The following is a 21288-nucleotide window of genomic DNA, read 5'->3' as shown; positions in this document are numbered from 1 at the left end:
CTTCTTTCGCTGTCTCATGGGCAGGCAGTGTGCTATTCTTTACCAGACTGGATGTTTTCCTAGAAGATCTGCTCTAGGAATTATTTTGGGGAAGTTCTCTGGCCTGTGTTATACAGGAGGTCAGACTAGATAATCACAATGGTCCCTTCTGGCCTTGGACTCTATGACTCCACAATAAACTGCAAGCAGACTCAACATAACAGATGTATTTTACTTACTCTCCCCAACTCCACCACATACCTCCTCTTTCAGCTACCCAGTCACACTCTCAGACAGTTGATTTCTTTGGGCTATTTGTCCTATTTGGCAGCTCTACGGAGGTGACAATTGGTAACCACCACTTCATATTTCCCAGATGAGTGCACGATATTGTTTACACACTGATATTTGCCTGTTTTTACATTCACAAGAAAGACTGAAAGAAATAGCATCCTAATACTGCAACAGTGCAAAAGGCACTGACTTGACCTTCTCCTGTTACACTATTGCATAGTAACGTAGCAGCAACAATGGAAATGATACTGCTAAAAACATAAAACATCTTTGCCCTTGGAAAATTCTGCCCAGCTTTACTCAGCTTGGAAGAAAGGCTTTCAACTTGGCCTGAAGAGGTGAAGCAGAATACATGTCTACTGCTATCCTGCTTTAGATCTTTACATCAAATTGTGAGAGTGAAATCCCATTACCTCGTGACAGCCAGGAAATTATTCCACAGCATAGTCTTTTTAAAAGGCTTCTCTATGCTCATGCTTGCAATCAAGGCTGAAGTATATGTTCCTATATAACCTGACCAGATGGCAGTAGACAAGCATGTCATCATTATATTTTCATTGCTGGATACTGTTCACCTAATGCTACGACTAGCTGGGTATAGAATCATATAAACAGTAAGATAGATGCCATTAAATATTGAAAACACTGAAGAAAAAAGGTCCACATAATTTTCTCATGCGGGCTGTGTAATCTGACTCTTTTGCACAAGCTCTGAGTAGCTATAGAATTTATGAGCATGGGTTACCTGCCCTGTAACAGTTTGCACAGCTGGTATGTCTGTGCAAAACTATGAAGAGAAAATGAAACCAGGTGAAACAGCAAACCTTATCACAGAGAGTGTCAGTTAGATCTGTTTCCAGATTGGTTTAGTATATAAAGTCAGGTGAGAGGCAGCTTTGTGCCCTTAGCTTTTTTTCCACTAGGTTCTCAGTGAGCTCTGAAATACATAGCAACCACCAGACACCTAAATGTATACTGTTTTCAGAGCACTTAGCAGCTGAGGCCCTCTTGAGCAGACCGTCAGGTAATGACCACTGCTGGCCTTTTGAGTTGGTTTGGTAGAAAATTGTACAAATCTCTTCTGGGACACCCGAACGACCAGAAAAGTATCTTCTGTAACATTGTAGAAATCACTGGATTTTAGTACAAGACGGTCAGTCTCAGCGCTTCTTTTCAGTTTGCAAGTTGAATTTGCATACTGAAAACCCAACCAAATGGCCACGCTTTATTAAGGATTCATTGGTAAGCAGGTTATAAAAGGAAAATAAAATGTTTTAATAAATGGTCCATCAATTATTATGGATTGTTCTAGAGTCCAACAGGTTTCTTATAACTTAATCTCTCTGTGCTTCTGTCCCCCAACTGTAAAATGGGGCTAATAACCTTAAAGGGTGGGCTAGTGGGTGGAGCACTGGAATCTGTGACTCAGGAGATATGGTTTCTGTTCCTAGTTCTGCCACTGGCCCAGTGGGTGAACTTGGACAAGCACTTCCCTGCTTTGTGCCTCAGTTTCCCTATCTGTAAATTGGGAATAATGGTACTGACCCACTTTGTTAATGCTCTGTGATCTACTGGGGGAAGATGCACTATACAAGAGATAGGTATTGTTATGATACCCATGACTTATAACTATCTACAACACTTTATACTCCTGTACCTATAACCATCCAAAACGCATACTGCTAATGATGTTAACATTTGTTAATCATTTGTTAACCCTTTATAAACGTATCCTTAATATATTAATATAACATGTGACCAATTAAACAGCATGAGTATATCAGCAAGTCAGACAGAACAAGTGAGGTTGTCCTGCTAGAGCGGGGGTCGGCAACCTTTCAGAAGTGGTGTGCCACGTCTTCATTTATTCACTCTAATTTAAGGTTTCGTGTGCCAGTCAGACATTTTAATGTTTTTAGAAGGTCTCTTTCTATAAGTCTATAATATAGAACTAAACTATTGATGTATGGAAAGTAAATAAGGTTTTTATTTACTTCATTTAAAATTAAATTAAAATGCAGAGACTCCCCGGACTGATGGCCAGGACTCAGGCAGTGTGGGTGCCACTGAAAATCAGCTCACGTGCTGCCTTTGGCACACGTGCCATAGGTTGCCTACCCCTGTGCTAGAGAGATGTCCTGGGAAAAAGTGGCCTGCCAAGAAAAAGTTCTTGTAGGCGTATATTATTTACGGTTACCAAACCAGACATCAAGCCACAGACAGAGCACAGATTTTGCTACTAACGTCACTGATATGCCCCTAGTACTGAAGCCTTTGTAGAAAGACTACCACTTGGATTGGTTCAGCATTTACAGTAATCAAATAGAATTTCTAGAGGAGTCAGAGGAATAGCTGATCAGTAAGTGATTTCAGGGTACCTGTGGGAACTGAACGTTTAAGTACCAACAAGTCTCTAATTTATGTACATGTTCTGTACCTAGGCGGGCTAACTCAATAAAAACTCCACGGTTTTCTGGCCACTCTGTTATATCAATTGCATAGTATGCATTTATTAAGTAGTTTCTTATGCATTTTTACTGGTTTTCTGTGGACAATACTACAACAGAGAAAGTGAACTTTTTAATTTATTTTCATAGGGTACATTACCATGATGCCATTAGTCACTGATAGCGTGGCTGTGATGAGGTTTTTATAGCTAGACAATGGAGGTCTGAATTGTAGAAATGTAGAAAATAGAAAAAATTGGGAGTAAATAGAAGAACAGTGCAAAATGAGCTGTGCAATCTGCCAGAACTTCCCTTATCACATACATTAGGCCCCAGTTCTGAAACTGAATCCTCGTAGACCAACCAACCCTCTGCCACTAATGAGCTGAGTGTCACCTCCATGAGACTGCTGGATTGGGGCCAAATTTAACATCTTGTATTAAAATAGATACAGGCTGATTTTTCGAAGCAGCTTCCCATTTTGTACCCGTAATTTTATGGCCTGAATAAATGCAGACACAAACATTTATGGATGATATTGATGTCATTTACGGATCTAGCTACCTGATTGCAGGTGCAATCAGTTCATTAGATGTGTAAATTAGATCAATTGCACCTGCAACATTGTGAATGCAAAGGAGAAGGCTTTTTTTCAAAATCAGGCCCTGTGTGTTAACATTACACTACATACACTACATTATTTTGCTGTTAAAAGTTGTAACTTATCCTTGCAAGGGCCACAACGCATCAGCAAAATAATGTGTTGTGTAAAAGAAATATGTTTAAATGCGAATACAGTATAGTATTTTCTGTGGAAAATCATTTTAATAATACAATGTTTTAATGAATATGACACTAAGTATCTTCTTGACTTTTTAGTATTAAAAACAGGTTTTTTTTGATTTATGTGTTCACCATTTGGCTAATCTTTTTCAGTTGCTCTTCCTTATACATTTATATGTTATCCATCCCTTGCTATTTTTGATTTATTCAATATCAATATTAACTACACGGACATACCATTCCTAAAGATCTAACAATTTCTCAGTCATTATGAAATAGGTGTATCATTTGAAAATCATATTCACTTTAAGAGGCATATACACATCTGAATGGAAACTGGATGGTTTTGTTGCATGAGAAGTCTCCTATGTATGTTTCTTCATTCATAAGGAGAACAAGCAGATAGTGTGAAGTCTAATTTACCAGAAACATAAATAAATCAGAAAGCATCTTTTTCACCCCAAAATGACATTAGACTGTATTTTTCCTTGGAGGTGGAACTTTGTTCAAAAGTTAAGAATGAAAATCCAAGACATTCTGCCTCTTGGCTGTGTAACTAATGCCTTGAAATGCAGTTACTGGCTGATTCTTGTAATGATACCGTTTAAACGTGTTATTGCATTAGCAATTTTATATCCAGTATTGCTGATGCGATTATGTGTATCTTTGTTTTCTGATATAATAAGATTGACCATAAGAAATGCAGCTCAAAAATGTATTTACACCTATAGAAAATTGCTAATAGAATTTAATTGCTCCATTGGAAGAGGAGAACATGAAATTATACAGTTTTGCAGGATGGCCGTTAAATCTGCCTCGACAATCACTGTATAGGGAGTGGAAGAGACCTTCCAAAGCAGAGTTCCGAAATGACCATCCAATGTGTTCATATTGCTGAGCCAGACGATTAAGGCTGGATTCATTTTTAAAACATCTCATAAACTTTAGAGGCTAAGTGCCTGAAACTGCATGAATTCCAGTCCCTGGCAAAGCTTCCTCTGACTGCATTGCTACAGAATTAAGCATTAAATCTGGTGTCCTGACTCAGGTTTTACTGTCTCCTTACTCAAACTCCCAGTGGGAATAAAGACACAATAAAAACTGAGCTGGGACTTCTGGATTTGCCTTTGAAATGAGGCTGTAAAGAATGTTCTTGGTTTATGCCATAATATGCTATATAAAGGCAAAAAGAGAGAGTTTTCTGAAAATGACTTATGTCTTGTTGATCAGATAGAGCAAGGAATAAACTTCCCAAATTCTGCATCTTCCAGATACCAAAACCCCATGTTCATGTAAAATATTGTTATGATGAGATGCTTTTAAAATATGGTTATAGCTATTTTACCAATGTAGGGACATTAAAATGTTTCTGGATGTTTTGGAAACCCTGGGCATGCAGCGTCATTTTACTGTACGTTGTTTCTGGAAAGCAGATTACATTAAACCACCTTGTATTTGATAGACAAAATCATTTTTTAAAAGTTCTCTTTCAGGTAATAATTGTGCATCTTGAGAATGCTATTAAATTCATAATGCCCAGCTATACATCCTTCAGAAATTAACCATTGAGTACATCCCATGGCCCCATTTCCAAGTGGGAAACATTCACACACAAATCTCATGCTAAGAAATCAGGTTCTGTTCATAATTCTCTGCATACCACACTGAAAACGTACACCTAGATGTCAGCGCACATTATAAAGTGTTCCTCCTCCCTGATCGTTAGGCCATGATCTAGCAAACAGAGACACGCAGGGAGATCCTTGCACCTGCGGTGCCCCACATGGGTCGGCATGCATGGATACAGTTGCAAGATTGGAATCTTTCTCTTCTGGTTGGTGGAACAGCATTCATGTGCTCCAGATGAAAACAAATCTGTAATGTTTGGAGAGAGCAGGGCAAATGGGGAGTTTTCGTTAAGGATAAAAAGCCTGGCTCCATTGAGTTCAATGGCAAAACTCCCATTGATTTCAGTGGAGCCAGGATTTCACCCTCAGTGTTTACTACTTTGAACCCTGATTCCAAGACAAAACCTTTAAAATTCCTGACAGGTCTTTCAGTGTAGCTGTTTCACATATCCATCCAATCTAAATGTTGATATAAGAATTCAGATTTGCTTGTTCGTGGTATATTTTTTAAATTAAAAGCTACTTTCTGTGCTCTGAAATTGTATCAGGACGTGTAAATTAATTTATTTTGTGTGGGTGTTTGAGTAGTTTGTTAATTTGCGGCTTCGTGATTTCTCTTCTTTTGTTAATTTTTTGAGGTAACTTGCTTTTTATCGCAGACTAAAAAAATAACCACACTTAAGCCTCCCATATTCATGCTTCTTTCTGAAATGTTTTGCTTTAGTTTTTTGACTGTTGTCTTGCTGTGAACTTTGCAGATTTGTTTATGAGTGTCACGTGCTTCTGCTACATCTGCATTGTCACTGTTATGGTATTTTTCTTTCTGTCTGTTTCTTCCACAGGAGTTTAACAAGTAATCTGCCCAATGTGAATCTACCAAATGTGAATCTCCCTAAAGTACCAAATCTACCAGTTAACATCCCACTAGGCATCCCACAAATGCCTAGCTTTTCTGCACCGTCATGGATGGCTGCTATATATGATTCTGAGTGTGTATTGAGTTCACATTAGATCTCATTTAAATTTAAAGTAATCTTGGCATGGATATGTGTTGTTTGTTTCTGTGCATTATATATAACTTTAAAAGAGTGACAGAGATAGATAATTAGATATTTTACTAAATGAGGCAACCCTTATGTATTTCTGGCATGTACATTAGAAGTTTTCATAAATATTGAGACTTTGTCTTACGCCCGCTGGAAGCTTGAGCAAGTGTCTCACTTCACAAAATAATTGTTGACAGTGGGCTGTAGTCCTGTTGGAGTATAAACTACAGTACTTAAAATGTGAGCTGACATGTCTCAAAAGATAGGACGAACCAACTGCAGTGCAAGTTGATTAATTTCCATGGACCAGATGTAGATCTAAAAGTGAGTTTTATTTTTTGCAAGTTCCTTATTGCCTGGAATTCTTGTTCAATATTTCAAACAAAGGGGGGAGATATCTATAAGGATTCTTATGCATGACATGTGGAGCCCAAATGGTAATTGAATTCTGGAACCTCCAACCTCAATACTTAAAAATCATTCCGAATATCTTGAATCAAACGTACAAAATCAAACAGGGCCCAAGTCACTAGTATGTAATAATCAGTGCTTTGTATCAGGGGGTAGCCATGTTAGTCTGTATCTACAAAAACAACAAGGAGTCTGGTGGCACCTTAAAGACTAACAGATTTATTTGGGCATAAGCTATGATGCTATGCATCCGAAGAAGTGAGGTTTTTACTCACGAAAGCTTATGCCCAAATAAATCTGTTAACCAGTGCTTTGCGTTCCTGTGCCTAACACAAGATTGTTAACCTTGTGACTGTCCTATGATGTAGGACACATACTGAATGAAGAGGCGTGATAGATGCATGTTTTTTCAGTGTAGGTCATGTGACTTCTGTAATTATGGTGGGTCCCCCTTAACAGTCACAGCCATTGAGTGGTGCCAGAGATTGATACCCAAAGGGATAAACAAAGCTGTCACTGCGTGTTGGGCCGTCATTCTCATAACATTTGCTAGCATAAAAATTGAGACTTTCTAAGTTCTCACTTCAAATTGCTGAACTTTACTTAGTGTTACATGGCAGAAGGATTATCTCAGCCAGTCAAAGCACAGGGATATTGGACAGTTTCTGAGCTGCCCATGTCCTGTTGTTTTTTGACAGCCATGCAGTGTGCACACCCTGGTGCTTTGACTCAGAAATCCACACCCACCTGCTACGCTAATAGGTACCTCACTTCTCACGAACTCCCACCTCCCAACCGCTCTCCTGCTCCTCATAAACCACCTTTCTCCTGAGGAAAGTTCAAAGTCGCCAGCACCACCCCAGATGGCCACTTTGTTTTAATAAATGCTACTTGTATTCTCTCCCTACTCCCTCACTCCTTCTGTGACCATCCATTCCCCATCCTTTCTTCCCTCTTAAAAGCTGAAAGGGGAGAAATGCCAGGCCATGCCATGCCAGGCCAGCAAAACACCAAGGTCCCAATTCATGAAAGGAGCCCACTGCAGGAAGGTTAACTTTAAGCACATGCTTACATGCTTCTCTGAATCATGGCCTCAATCACACGTGTTCGTTTAAGCACATGAGTACCATGGAGGTCAGTAAGGCTACACATGTGCTTTCAGCAAAGCTTTTTGTGTTGCTAAGGGTTAGGATCCCCAGAATAACTTGCCAAGCAGCAGCACCTCAGGATACATCTGCACAGCAGCTGGGAAATGTAATTCCCAGCTCGGGTAGACGTACACATGCTAGCTCTGCTCGAGCTAGTACCTACATATAGCCGTGTTTCTGCAGTGCAGGCCGGTGACTCAGTCTAGCCACCCAAGTACCATCCCCCCCATCCCTCTAGGTATGTGCTTTCCCGAAGAGGGAAAGAGAGGCAGTGTTAAAATTGCTGCTAGGTTCGCTTCCCGGAGCTGCATGCTCTACACAGCCTGGTAAACCAATACTCAGAGCAATCTAAATTAAACCTGAAAACAAACAAAGTCTGACAAATCTACAGTGGAGTCACATCACAGGCGCATTTAACTTACGCGATTTTAACTATACGTGCTCGGCAAAACAAAACAAAAAAGAGAAAAATAACAATTTAAATACTGTACCTGTAGTGTGGGTGATTCTGCCCGCCATTCCACTCAATGAGCGTTTGACTATACGCGATGTTCACCTTACGTGCTGACTTCAGAACCTAACCCCCGCGTAAGATGCGACTCCCCTGTATATCATGCTTTGATCTTTTTCTTATACCAGAGCTGCGGATAGGTTGACATACTTATTTGTTTGTTTAACAATTTGTATTTAAGAATAAATTGTCACTTTACCCAAAGACGAAAAGTCTCACAGTAACAATAAACATCGACCTTTTATTTGGCAGGAAGGGTGGCAGAGGCGGGCAATGGTCCAGGTACAGGAAACTACACGTAATTTACATCTACACCTGGATTCTACTGAATATGCTCTATACTATTACTAATGAACTGGAAGCAAAGCCAATGACCTTTTATTTTTAAAAAATTGAAATCTTAGAGTAATTTACGTTTCAAAGAAATACAACTCATATTCATGCTAAGTTGGCTGTATTAAAGGCTAGATTAGGCAGTATCTGTAAATAATACTTGAAAGTTTGTATTACTTTTTTCTCTGTGCATGCTCTGTGATCTTGTTTTTGAAAAGATAAGAATCAAGACATGACAGTAAAGTTGACCGTCATCTTTAATAAAACTAAAGCTTAAGTGGGAAAGGCATTTTGCAAATTTCTATGTGATCAAAGCAATTTTGGTGCTATTGCACTAACAATGAACAGTTCATTTTGGACATAACATAGAATATTACTTTCCTCCCAGGGAAACCTAATAATGAGCTGCTCAAAAGAAGAAAAAAATACGGAGAGTAATTTTTTTGAAAATTCTGAAACCAGATGGGTGTCATAATGTTGTTGTAATAAATACCAATTATTGCATTCATGTGTATTTAATTATTTAAAACATAAATTCATGCAGTTCCAAAACCGGGATTAGATTAGAAAAAGTTTAATGATTCCTAAGCATAGGTCTCAAACAGAAGAAACTACAAATGTAGATAGGTTGACTCTCGGGTCCATGCTGTTGAAGTTCCACAACATAGTTTTTTGACTAAAGATACCGTTTAAGGAAATGCCTGATTCTCTATCTTTTCAGTGTCCCAGTTCCCTTGTACCCATTCACAGTTCATTATTGAAGACTTGTTTCAGTGTTACCTCTCCCTTAGTGTCAGATACATCTGTTCCTACTTCTGAGCTGATTCGTTCTTTAAATTGTTACCTTTGTTAGCACAAGCCCTCACAGGACCCCTCTAGCATGTTGGGAGTATGGTTTTCACCTGGCAGTAGCCATGTATGCATCGGCTATATTTTCCTCTGTAGCATTAACTCAATGCAGCTGGCATCTGTCACAATAGAAACACCCTTCCTCATCTGTTTCTATAGACGATGTCAGCACAAGTGGTAATGCATGGTGTGTTAAACATCTTATCAATTACTGTGTTAGCATTAGTGGTATGCGAGGAGGGGGTTAAAACTCTTGAAGATCTCTTGGTAATTGTCATGAAAAAGAGAGAGAGAGAAAAAAGGGTTATAGATAAATTTTTCTGCACCAACAAAACACAATCAAGGCCTGTATTTTATTCTGTAAGTGGAGGTTTTAGACACAATTATAGTTGAAAAGAACCAAAGTAGCTATACACAACGAGCCCGAAGCGTCCCATCTGTGCAGAGGAGTGGGTAAGACTATGCACTTTGGAAAGAATTCAGACTTTTGCAACAGACCAAAGACATTGCAAAAAAATAGAAATTAAAAAAAAAAAAAAAGAAATCTGTTGTCCTGTAGATGCCTTCGCAAGAGGCTGATCTGTGAGATGTGGAGTAGTCAACCTAACCAAAACTCTTTCACATGAGATGTCTAGTGTTCTTAGTTCAATTGACTTACCCTGATTTTTTTCCAGCTGTTCAAGAGATAAGGTGTGTCCTCGCTCACCACTTGTTAGCACTGTCCTTTACCTGGTAAATGTTGGGGAAAAAATTAAAAATATATCATTTGAAGGAAAAAAATGCATGAAACCCTACATTTGAATAACTGCATACATTCATGTACTGTAGTTATTGTCAGTCAAGGGTTTTCTACTACAAATTTGAGCCTTAATTTTGAATAATCACATATGTCAATGTGGTTATTAGCTAAGGCTGATTTTTACCATACACACTTTTTCCAGTTAATGTGCGTAATTCATAATTTCTGTCTTATCATCTGGTCTGGAAAGATTTGTGAGTTATAACAGCAAGGTAGACTAGGCAAATGTATGGTAAAACTCAAAAGCCTGATGATGGAGATTACCCAGCATTGTTCTGTGTATTAAGCCACTGTATGCCCTCAACTTGTACAAAACTGGTCTCCTCATCAGGTTTCCCATAGCAGGGTCCCGGGGATGACTTCTGTTTTCATTTTACCCTGCCAGCAATGGATCAGGAACCTCTGAAGATCTGTTTTGGAAACTTGATGCCCTGCAGACCTTCATTCGGGATTTACATTGGCCCGAGGAAGAATTTGGAAAGCACCTAGAACAGCGTCTAAAACTTATGGCAAGTGACATGATCGAGTCTTGTGTTAAGAGGTACGTCTGAGCAATGGAACTGGAAGGGTCTCTAGTAGCAGATCACAAGAAATTGTTGGGGGTGGGGGGGTTGCCCTATCTTATTGGAAAAGAGGGGGCCATACTTTACCTTTCAGCTTGACTTCAGCCATTATCTTTTTAAGCCCTAGTTTATTTCCAGCCAAGACAGGCTTGGTGGTAGCACACTTTTTATCTCTGCAAATTATTGACCTCTAAAAGGCAACATCTTTTAAATGTAGGCTCTAGACAATGCCTATTTCCAATAAGGCAACAAACTCCCCCCCTTACTTCAGCCTTTCTCTGCTGTTGTTTATTGTGCGCCTCCTCTGGGGTCAGGTTTGGGTAACACATTAGGGCGCAGGATTGTTGAATGCTGTAGGAGTAGCCCTGTGTGCTATCTCAGCACCCACATGGGTGACCGACAAAGGAGACTGTGCCATTCAGAGAACTAGTCAGGCTTTCCAGCTGCCTTTGATTGAAAAAAGTCATCACCGCCAATGCCACCTCATATGATATGCTCCTGCCCAGCCTCTGAAGCACAGCGTACCCCTTAAAGGAACCCTTACGAATATGTTAACAGCAGTCATTTTGGTAAGGAAACATCCAGGCTATATTGTCCCATTACCCACCACTGTTTCTGTTTGGTTGGTTGGTTTCCGAAGGAGGTGATGGGGGTGGGGGGAGGGAAGAAATGAACTTCACATCCTCTGGCCTGAGAAAAGCAAATGGCAAAAGAACAGGTAGAGGCAGATGAAAGCTTCAGCAGGTATGTGCAGGTGGCTCTGTGCCACCGTTGTCTGGCTGCACTGCAAGTGCAAGCAGGTGTTTTAATGTTCTCTGATTCCTGGCCGTTTGGATCCACAACCTCCCCATCCGCGAAGTGCAGACATTTGGGCTCAGAAATTGGAACTCAGAACAAATGGCGGTTATAGGGTGGCTTTGCTGCTGTGAAATAAAACACAGCGTACAGATATTTGGATTAAAGGCCAAAGCCCACAGCTTTTATTGAAATACAGTAACTCCCACTGCGGGTTATCTGGCAGCCAGTTAGCCCTGCAGTGCCAGGTAATGTTAAAACTTGAGGAGAGCCATCCTGTCATGGACACCAAAGAGATGCATTTTCCCATGCTACAGCCCCCAAACTATCCCAGCCTCTGGGAGGAACATCATTCCTCTGTGCACAACAAGCCCCTCCCCCACAGCATATGGAAGTAAGGCCCTCTTCCATGTTCTTGGCTGTTCCTCCCACCATTTTCAGCACATCTCTTCTGAACCCTGTGCAGCCATTTTACAAGAGGTGGCTCTGGCAACTTCTACCTTCTCAAGCTGAGCTCGGCCAGGGCCCTTTCAAGTTGCCTGCATTAACAGTAAACACCCCAGTCTTTGTAGCATTGTGCAAGGGAATTTATCCTGATCTGCGCCATTGCAGGCTAAGGTGCCAACTTCCCTTTCTGCAACCAAGTGGGACCTGCCTTTGAGCATCAGTGCTTCATTCTTCTGTACCAACCAGATCTCGCTGCAGGAGGTTCTGGGCGAAGGCGGTAGAGAAAACGTCTCGGTGCACTGGCAGGCAAAAACTCTTTCCCAGTCCCCGATACTGTGATCAGATTCATCCTGAGCCTGTGAGCGAGGACCAGTCGGAAAAATCTCAAGCTCATGAAGTCAGTCATCCCCCAGAACTCAATGTCTAGCTTCCCTTCTATTAACACCATTAAAAGGTCCCTTTTCCTGACCCCAAGGGAGGGCGAGTAGGAAGCACTGCATGCAGCCAGCAAGGGAGTGAGAATGGCCCCTGCTCTCAGCAACAGCTTCTCTTAGCACTTGCCAGCCTGGGGAGAGGCAATTTGCATCCATATGTACAAGGGCCACCCAGCACCAGCCTCTTGCTGCCAATTCCCTGCACCACTGCCACGTCGCAGGAAGGCCAGCAAGGTCAACCTTCCCCACCATTGCAAAACAAACAAGGGAAAGGAGAAAAGAGAGGGAGACGTGAGTTGCCCACAGCCGGTATCAGTTTCCCAGCACTGTCCCCCAGGTCACAGCAAGGTCTGTTCCCACAGAGGTACAGATCTTCATTCACATGTAAACCTTTGGGGGTTGATAAAGTCTCCTTCCTGATCATCCAAAAGGCATGTTTAACTGTCAACTTAGTGCAGTCTCTTATTCTGTATTGTCCTGCAGATGCAAACTGCACAATAGGTCATAAAGATTCGTTAATTACGTTGTGCCTTCTTTAAAGGTCTTGTGATACCTGTGGCATTAGAAAAGCTCCTCTTTCTTGCTCTGCCGGTATATTGTCTGATATAAATGCTGAGTGTCTTGAGTTGTTTCCTTTGTTTGACTCTGTTCTCTAAGAGCAAACTGAAAATAGATGCATCAGTCTGAACCTCTAGTTAGCATTATGTAAATTGTAAATATTAGACTAAGGAAATAACGAAGAGGAGTTTAGCGGTTCTACACCACAGAAAAATTGTAGGATTATTCCTGAAGAAGGATAGCTGCTGGCTTGCGGCTCAGTCCTTTTAGCAGTAAAGAGGATTCTTCTTGGGTTGGATTTCTCTTGCTTCTCCATGCTTTTGCTTTGACTTGGCTCACCTACCAGCATGTGTCCATGCAATACAGTGCTCCGCTCTTTATTGGCCATTCAGTGTGCCTCCCGGCTCCATGACGGTGACATTTCTTTTCTCTTTCTTTTAAAATAACTAGCCCTTCCAGTGCTATACCTTGGGGAGTAGCTTGGAGTATTCTGTACCTCAGAGTACTTCTGTTATACACTTTAGTTTCCTTTTTAAATACATTTACTGTAATTAGAGAACTGTTCATGATGATGCTTTAGAAGTGGGCCTGATCGTGCTCATCTTTCCAGGCAGACACAAAACCATGGTCCTGCTCATTTAAAGATTCCATCACCTAGCGTCAACATCAGGGTGCTAACCCCTGTGCTCTGGCTAACGTCTGGTAATGGGAATTACATCAGGCTCAATCCACTGCTGGCGTTAGCCAATGATGCTGTGCTCCCTGCTTACACCAATTGTAAATTGGGTTCATTCTGTCAACCTGTATTTCCCTAGCAGTTCCAGCTTGACGTGGTATTTTTCTTCACTTCTTCCTCTAACCTACAGCTCACTCTTGCCATGCACTGTTGAACAGCTTCCACGTTTCACAAGTGGCTGCACCTCAGTGTGGGGGAACTGCGCTCCCCTATCAAAACCCGGACTCTGCTATCAAAGCCAAGCTGTACGGCCCATGTGCTCATACAGATCGGATTACAATCAGGAGCTTCATTTATAGATATGAGTCTACACTTCCATAGCTCCTTCTGATCCTTAAAGGGCAGAGGTATTAGGTGTAATTGATATTATTTGTTTCTAATTCCAGGCTCCTCTATTAATTTGTTGATACAGGCCCACTGATGATGTGATTCTGTGTTGTATTTCTAATAATGAATATAATACTCCCTTAACTACAAAGTCCCTCTAACATTTTGCATTCAGAGAATTCAGGAATCAGGGGACATTACTCATTATGCTAAAAGTATTCACAATATGAAATACTGGAGCCACTTATGGCCCTGTAAGTATTCGAAAATTATTGTCAACCAATCCTGCAGTCATTAGTCAGACAAAACTCTTATTGAAATAAAAAATGTAACTCCCACTCAAATTTTAACTGAATAAAATTTAGCAAGGACAACAGAATTTGTGTGTGTGTAATTACACACATGCACTATTTTACAACTGACTTTTTGTAGAGGTATCCTGGTACGTATGTGTTTGTTTTTCAAAGAAACAACATCTAGGAACATTTGTAAAATCAAAGAAAGATTCAAGCAAGCAATAACACTGTGAAAAGATAGAATTGCAATAATCCAGCAGTGGCCTTCCAGTTAAGCAATTAACAGGTTTGTATCATCTGTGTTTAGTATTAGCAGCAAAGAGTCCCTTGGCATCTTATAGACTAACAGACGTATAGGAGCATGAGCTTTCGTGGGTGAATACCCACTTCTTCGGATGCATGTAGTGGAAATTACACTATACGTCTGTTAATCTATAAGGTACCACAGGACTCTTTGCTGCTTTTACAGATCCAGACTAACACGACTACCCCTTTGATACTTGTGTTTAGTATTGTGTACCAATGGACAGAATTTCCTTTAATTCATCACGTTTACGTTTACTGTTTGATTGCATTTCAACTGTAAGTATAAATTAGCCTAAACAGTCCAAATTATAGGTGTACACTTTTAACACTTCTATTTGTAATCTCATCACACTGCTTACCAAGTATGAGAAAGAGGTGGTTTCTCTGAGACCGTTACACACTTTATCCGTAGCACTGAGTGTTTCTTTTTAAATTGGAAAATCATTTTTAGTAAAACACATTTGAAATAATTGTATTCTACCATTTATGGTAGCATTAAATTTTCTCTTTCACTAAGCATCGTGTTCCATATATTATTAGCTACAATATCTTAAACACCAACTGAAATGGTCTTTTCCTACTTTCTTTAATAGAACCAGGATTGCATTTGAAGTAAAGCTGCAAAAAACCAGTCGATCAACAGATTTCCGAGTCCCCCAGTCAATATGCACCATGTTTAATGTTATGGTTGACGCCAAAGCTCAATCAACAAAACTTTGCAGTATGGAAATGGGCCAAGAGGTAAAAAAGCAAATTATTTTTTATATAATTTAGAGAAAACTTAATGAATTTTCCCATCTCCTATTCTGCTAGTTTCAGAAACATTCTAACAATTCGGGATTTTAGTCTTCCATATAGAGTATGCCAATGAATATTCAGGGTCTCTCCATCAAATAAATCTAATGGATATGGACATTCAGAATTCCAGTCATTTAGTTGTGATGCTTGGCAAGGATTGTGGTGTGTGTAAGGCACCTTTAAAGCCTGCTGATGCATGATGAATATGTTTATTGAGTCATTAACACCACCTTGGAGCCAGAGGTATCTTTGCCAAAAAGCTGGATATTTTACATGTAGTCACCAAATTTATAAGCTCTGACTATTTTGAGTAGACAAACAGGAAGTAAACAAAAGTATTAAACTGTTTGTTTTGTTAAAAAGACAACTTCCTAAAATATATTCGAATTCCACCTGATTTGACTTCCTTGAATATTGGCTGAAATCAGCAAGTTTTATGATCCCAATTGTCCAGGTTCTTAATGACTCAAGGTTTCAAAAACAATCCAGTTTTGATCACTTGCTGATCAATTTTGTTCCTTGTAGAGACATTGTTGCAGCTTGAAAATTCTGTATTTAATATTCAAAGTAGAAAGACATGCTAAATTGGGCTAGATTAAATGCATCATCATGATCATTGTGCTCCAATGGCTTTAAGCCAAGTTATATATTCATATGTCAAGCTCGAATCAATTCAGAACTATTGCTTGGATCTCCTATCTTGTTGCCAATGGGTGTCTCCTAGATAAGATCTTCCACTACAGCTTTACAGGTTTGGAATTTATAATAAATCATTGCAAGTTATTTGTTCTTTTTAATTATTTATCTCACTCTGGTCTATAATCCTCTTTAAGGGTCTGACCCAAAGCTCATTCGAGTCAGTGGGAGTTTGACTTTGGGTCAGGCCCATTGTCCTTTATTTTTTTATGTTTTCAGTTGTAACATTTTGTTTGTGACCGTCTCTTTCGGGGGAAGAGGAGTTTCAAGCTTTTGATTGTTGAGTTTCTTTCCTCAGCCACCTATCCAATTTAGGGCACGTACTAAATGGACTCTTGTCAGCCCAAGGCATGACTATTAGGCTCATTGGTGGAATCACAACATTTCCGCTCCCCGGTTGTTTCTCCATTCTTGCCCTCCATCTCCTCTGTTATCCCCCAGTTCTTCAACCCCACAACAGCCATGTTGGCTGCTTCCTATCAGCCAAGAGAGTGAGCATTGCAATGCTAATACCTTCATCTACTCTTCAATACATCGCAAATCAAGCACTAAACCTTAGTGAATTAAATTAGTGGGAAGAGTGACATTTCTGAGCTCAGGCAGACTCCCACAGTACATGGGATACTACAGGGCCAGCTAGTTATGTTAATAAAAATGGTCAAGTCTGTTACTCAGTAACACGAGGATCTGATAGCATTGGCTAAATCCAGAAGTAGTGCTGGCGGGAGTTGTGTATATTTCCTCATACATCCTTCAATACGGCAGTTTCCTTTGAACTATATGTGTCAGTACATGATGGAGGCCACCAGACCCATTTTGCATTTGGCCTGAGACAAATCTAAGATCTTCAGAGATCAAAGCCCTGCATTCAACCCACTTAGCCACTCAGCTATTCTCTGTTGCGCCAAGAGCAAGCATAAGTCTCTGGAAATCTTTGTGTGCTTCTTTAAGAAGGTATTTGGTATAGTAGCTTGGAGATAACATAACGATGGTGTGAAACAGCAGTTGCTGTGCTAGGATGTTTTTAACAAATAGCTGCACTAATAGACCTGTAAATCAGATGTAAATTATCAGTGCATACGTTACTGTTTAGGACTGCAGTACTCATACACCCTTCTTGAGCTTTGCTTCTTTTTAATGAATGTTCCTACCCTCATCTTGACCTTCTCTGCTCACACCACTCCATTTTGGGAGCTATCTCCCCTCCTCTTGAAGTTGGGTGAACCTCTGGGTTGAACCATTTATATATGGAGGATGAAAAGGTTGATAAAGATTAAAATATGAGAAAGAGAGAGTGTGTGTGTGTTTGTAATTGTTGTATCCAGAAATGCTACTCCAGCTATTCCATTCCAATTCTAAGCTAAACTTAGAGACTGTCATCAAATAGACTAAAAGCATGTAACCCCCAAATCAGAAACCAGATATCAATTTGGCCTCCTCACACCCTGTTATAACTCACTGTGGGTGAAGTTCACCCCAGTGCATATGGCCATATAAGGTTTCTGCATCACTTAAGTCTTTCTTAACTCCTTAAAAATAGGGCTTTCAGTGGTTCAAAGGTTTTGTGCTGAACTCCTGCACAGAGGTGAATTTCTGTCCATGAACAGCTCATGAATAATCTTTAGGTTCAATGTTCACCCAACAACAACTAGCAAACAAGTTCATACAAATTGTGATCAATTGGCAGGTTGTTCATGAACAAAAAATGGGGTAAAATTGTCAAATTAATTGTTCAAATGTCATAGCTTTCCCAGCTCTAGTCAAAATAGACACTGCTTGGAAACATACCATCAATTTTTATCACAGTGAAAGCCACACACTAGGACAGACCAACTCTTTTGACCTAACTTTTAGCATTTTTACTTACAAGCCCTTTCTTTTAAAACTATCTTACAGACGTATGAATTGTTTGATGCCTTTTGAAAGTATTACTCTATTGAAAACATACCCATCGTCTCATTTCCATGTCCTTATATCTAAAGGCAGCTGTTAAAACATTTGGTAAACATACTTTACCATCTTAAATATTTATTTTTCCTCTGAATTTTTAATACATCAATGGGTATAAATTTATGTATTAAATATTTCTCAGTTGGTCTAGTATGTTTTTATTTAATACCCAAGGTCAGATGGTCCTAACAGAAATACAGAATACACACAATCTGTTACATGACAAGGCAAAATATGCATCACGTGAAGTCAAGTGGAGTAATTTTAGTATAGGGATTGTGGATTTTATTCATTTATCTAATAGCGAATTGTGATTAACGCTCTCAAAAGTTTTTGTTAAATTGAATGAAAAAGATCAATTATTTAACCTCAAACCAGATGCATTCTCATAAGAAATATCAGGATCTGTAGAGTATGAAACAGACTTCTGCAAAAGAAGCATTTTCTTAGAAATCCTTTTGTGCCAGACCCAGAACACAACCTTTTCCTAGTTGGATAATTATTACAAGGGGAGGGTCAAATGGATGTCCATCTTCAGTTTCAGAATTGAATCTCAAGTAGGGAAAGCCAGTAAGGCAGGAGCTTTGACAGTAGAGGTATGCCAATATAGTACATGCAAAAAATGAAGCAGGTGACATTTCCCAATCAATTTTGCCAGGTTTCTCAGAAATGCTTTGTATTTCAGAAGCCCCAGGCCTGGACTGGACCGCAGCCACTGCATGCTGCATGACCAGCACTAAGCAGCCCTAAATCCAACCTTGCCTGCCATGGGATGAACCCCAGAGGCACTTAAAGCTTCTTTCAGAGTAACAGCCGTGTTAGTCTGTATCCGCAAAAAGAAGAACAGGAGTACTTGTGGCACCTTAGAGACTAACAAATTTATTAGAGCATAAGCTTTCATGGACTACAGCCCACTTCTTCGGATGCATATAGAATGGAACATATATTGAGGAGATATATATACACACATACAGAGAGCATAAACAGGTGGGAGTTGTCTTACCAACTCTGAGAGGCCAATTAATTAAGAGAAAAAAAGATCAATCTACACAAGCGGTCCATTTCCTGGACACTACTGTGCTAATAAGCGATGGTCACATCAATACCACCCTATACCGGAAACCTACTGACCGCTACACTTACCTACATGCCTCCAGCTTCCATCCAGGACACACCACACGATCCATTGTCTACAGCCAAGCTCTAAGATATAACCGCATTTGCTCCAATCCCTCGGATAGAGACAAGCACCTACAAGATCTCTATCAAGCATTCTTAAAACTACAATACCCACCTGCTGAAGTGAAAAAACAGATTGACAGAGCCAGACGAGTACCCAGAAGTCACCTCCTACAAGACAGGCCCAACAAAGAAAATTACAGAACACCACTAGCTGTCACCTTCAGCCCCCAACTAAAACCTCTCCAGCGCATCATCAGAGATCTACAACCTATCCTGAAAGATGATCCTTTACTCTCACAGATCTTGGGAGACCGACCTGTCCTCGCTTACAGACAACCCCCCAACCTAAAGCAAATACTCACCAGCAACCACACATCACTGAACAAAACCACTAACCCAGGAACCTATCCTTGTAACAAACCCCGATGCCAACTCTGTCCACATATCTATTCAAGTGACATCATCATAGGACCTAATCACATCAGCCATACCATCAGGGGCTCGTTCACCTGCACATCTACCAATGTGATATATGCCATCATGTGCCAGCAATGTCCCTCTGCCATGTACATTGGCCAAACCGGACAGTCTCTACGCAAAAGAATTAATGGACACAAATCTGACATCAGGAATCAAAATACTCAAAAACCAGTGGGAGAACACTTTAACCTGTCTGGTCATTCAGTGACAGACCTGTGGGTGGCTATATTACAACAGAAAAACTTCAAAAACAGACTCCAAAGAGAGACTGCTGAGCTAGAACTGATATGCAAACTAGACACAATCAACTCCGGTTTGAATAAGGACTGGGAATGGCTGAGCCATTACAAACATTGACTCTATCTCCCCTTGTAAGTACTCTCACACTTATTATCAAACTGTACTGGGCTAGCTTGATTATCACTTCAAAAGTTTTTTTTCTCTTAATTAATTGGCCTCTCAGAGTTGGTAAGACAACTCCCACCTGTTTATGCTCTCTGTATGTGTGTATATATATCTCCTCAATATATGTTCCATTCTATATGCATCCGAAGAAGTGGGCTGTAGTCCACGAAAGCTTATGCTCTAATAAATTTGTTAGTCTCTAAGGTGCCACAAGTACTCCTGTTCTTCTTTTTAAAGCTTCTTATACACTCTTCCCTGCAGCCAGCTTAGGGAGCATGGCCAGGAGAAAGATGACACATGGCCAAAGGCTTTTTGTGCCCCCCAGCTGCCATCATGCCCGCTTGGGGGCACTGGCAATCTTACAGCAGGAGACCAGCCAGGAGTATGGCATCCCCAGAAGCAATGGAGGACAAAGGTGGCTTAAAGCATTCCCCTCTCCTGAGCTGAGCTGGGATGTGCAGAGCTGGTAGGGCCCAGGATTGGGGCTGCTGTGGCCAGGGGGTTGATAAACAGTGTGAGTTTGGCCTAAAAACCTAACGGGCCAAATACCGACCTGATGTTAAGGTTTGGCTCCAGTGGAATTCCACTTACTTATGCCAGCTCTGAATTTGGCCTCCTATGTTCAGAATGAGGAGCCGTCTCCACCACTGGACAGCAGCTGGGGGAGGCCATGACCCTTCCTGACAGCAGCTGCGATGGATGTTTTGCTGTATAGGGCCCCTCTTTCACCTTCTCGGGCTCCATGTTAGTGCTCTCCATGCACTTCTTATTTGCTTTGTAAACAAGCTTTTAATTGAAAATATATTTGCCAGTACTTTTCACACTGTATTTTTTTACACACACCTAGCCATTCTATTAGTTAAAACCCATGATTTATCCCATGACAATGAACAACAACAAACTTCACCCCCACCTCCAGCAAACAAAACTCCTTCACTAAAATAATATGCTAATGAGGCAAATGAAGCATGTCTTTTGGGCTAATATGCAAGACCTAAAATTGAGTGGATGGAACTTTGATTTAAACTCAGCCCGTCACCATTTACAATGGGCCATGTCTTCAAAAGCCCATGTGCACTTCTGTGCA

At 40.5% G+C, this 21288-nt stretch overlaps 1 protein-coding gene across 27 annotated transcripts in view; it reads left to right on the top strand.

Moving 5' to 3' along the window:
• CADPS (calcium dependent secretion activator) overlaps positions 1 to 21288 on the top strand; it is a 364439-nt gene that overhangs the window by 289786 nt on the left and 53365 nt on the right. For 16 of the 27 annotated variants that reach the window (XM_034776664.1, XM_034776659.1, XM_034776658.1 and 13 more), the window contains 3 exons: positions 5974 to 6120; positions 10614 to 10769; positions 15284 to 15431. In XM_034776664.1, coding sequence (XP_034632555.1) covers positions 5974 to 6120; positions 10614 to 10769; positions 15284 to 15431 — 451 coding nt within the window. The remainder of the gene's footprint in view (positions 1 to 5973; positions 6121 to 10613; positions 10770 to 15283; positions 15432 to 21288) is intronic. The other 11 variants (XM_034776661.1, XM_034776662.1, XM_034776660.1 and 8 more) reach the window with 1 other exon arrangement.

Source organism: Trachemys scripta, chromosome 7 (assembly GCF_013100865.1).
Source record: "Trachemys scripta elegans isolate TJP31775 chromosome 7, CAS_Tse_1.0, whole genome shotgun sequence".
Taxonomy (NCBI): domain Eukaryota; kingdom Metazoa; phylum Chordata; order Testudines; family Emydidae; genus Trachemys; species Trachemys scripta.
This window is presented reverse-complemented; position numbering and strand designations above follow the sequence as displayed.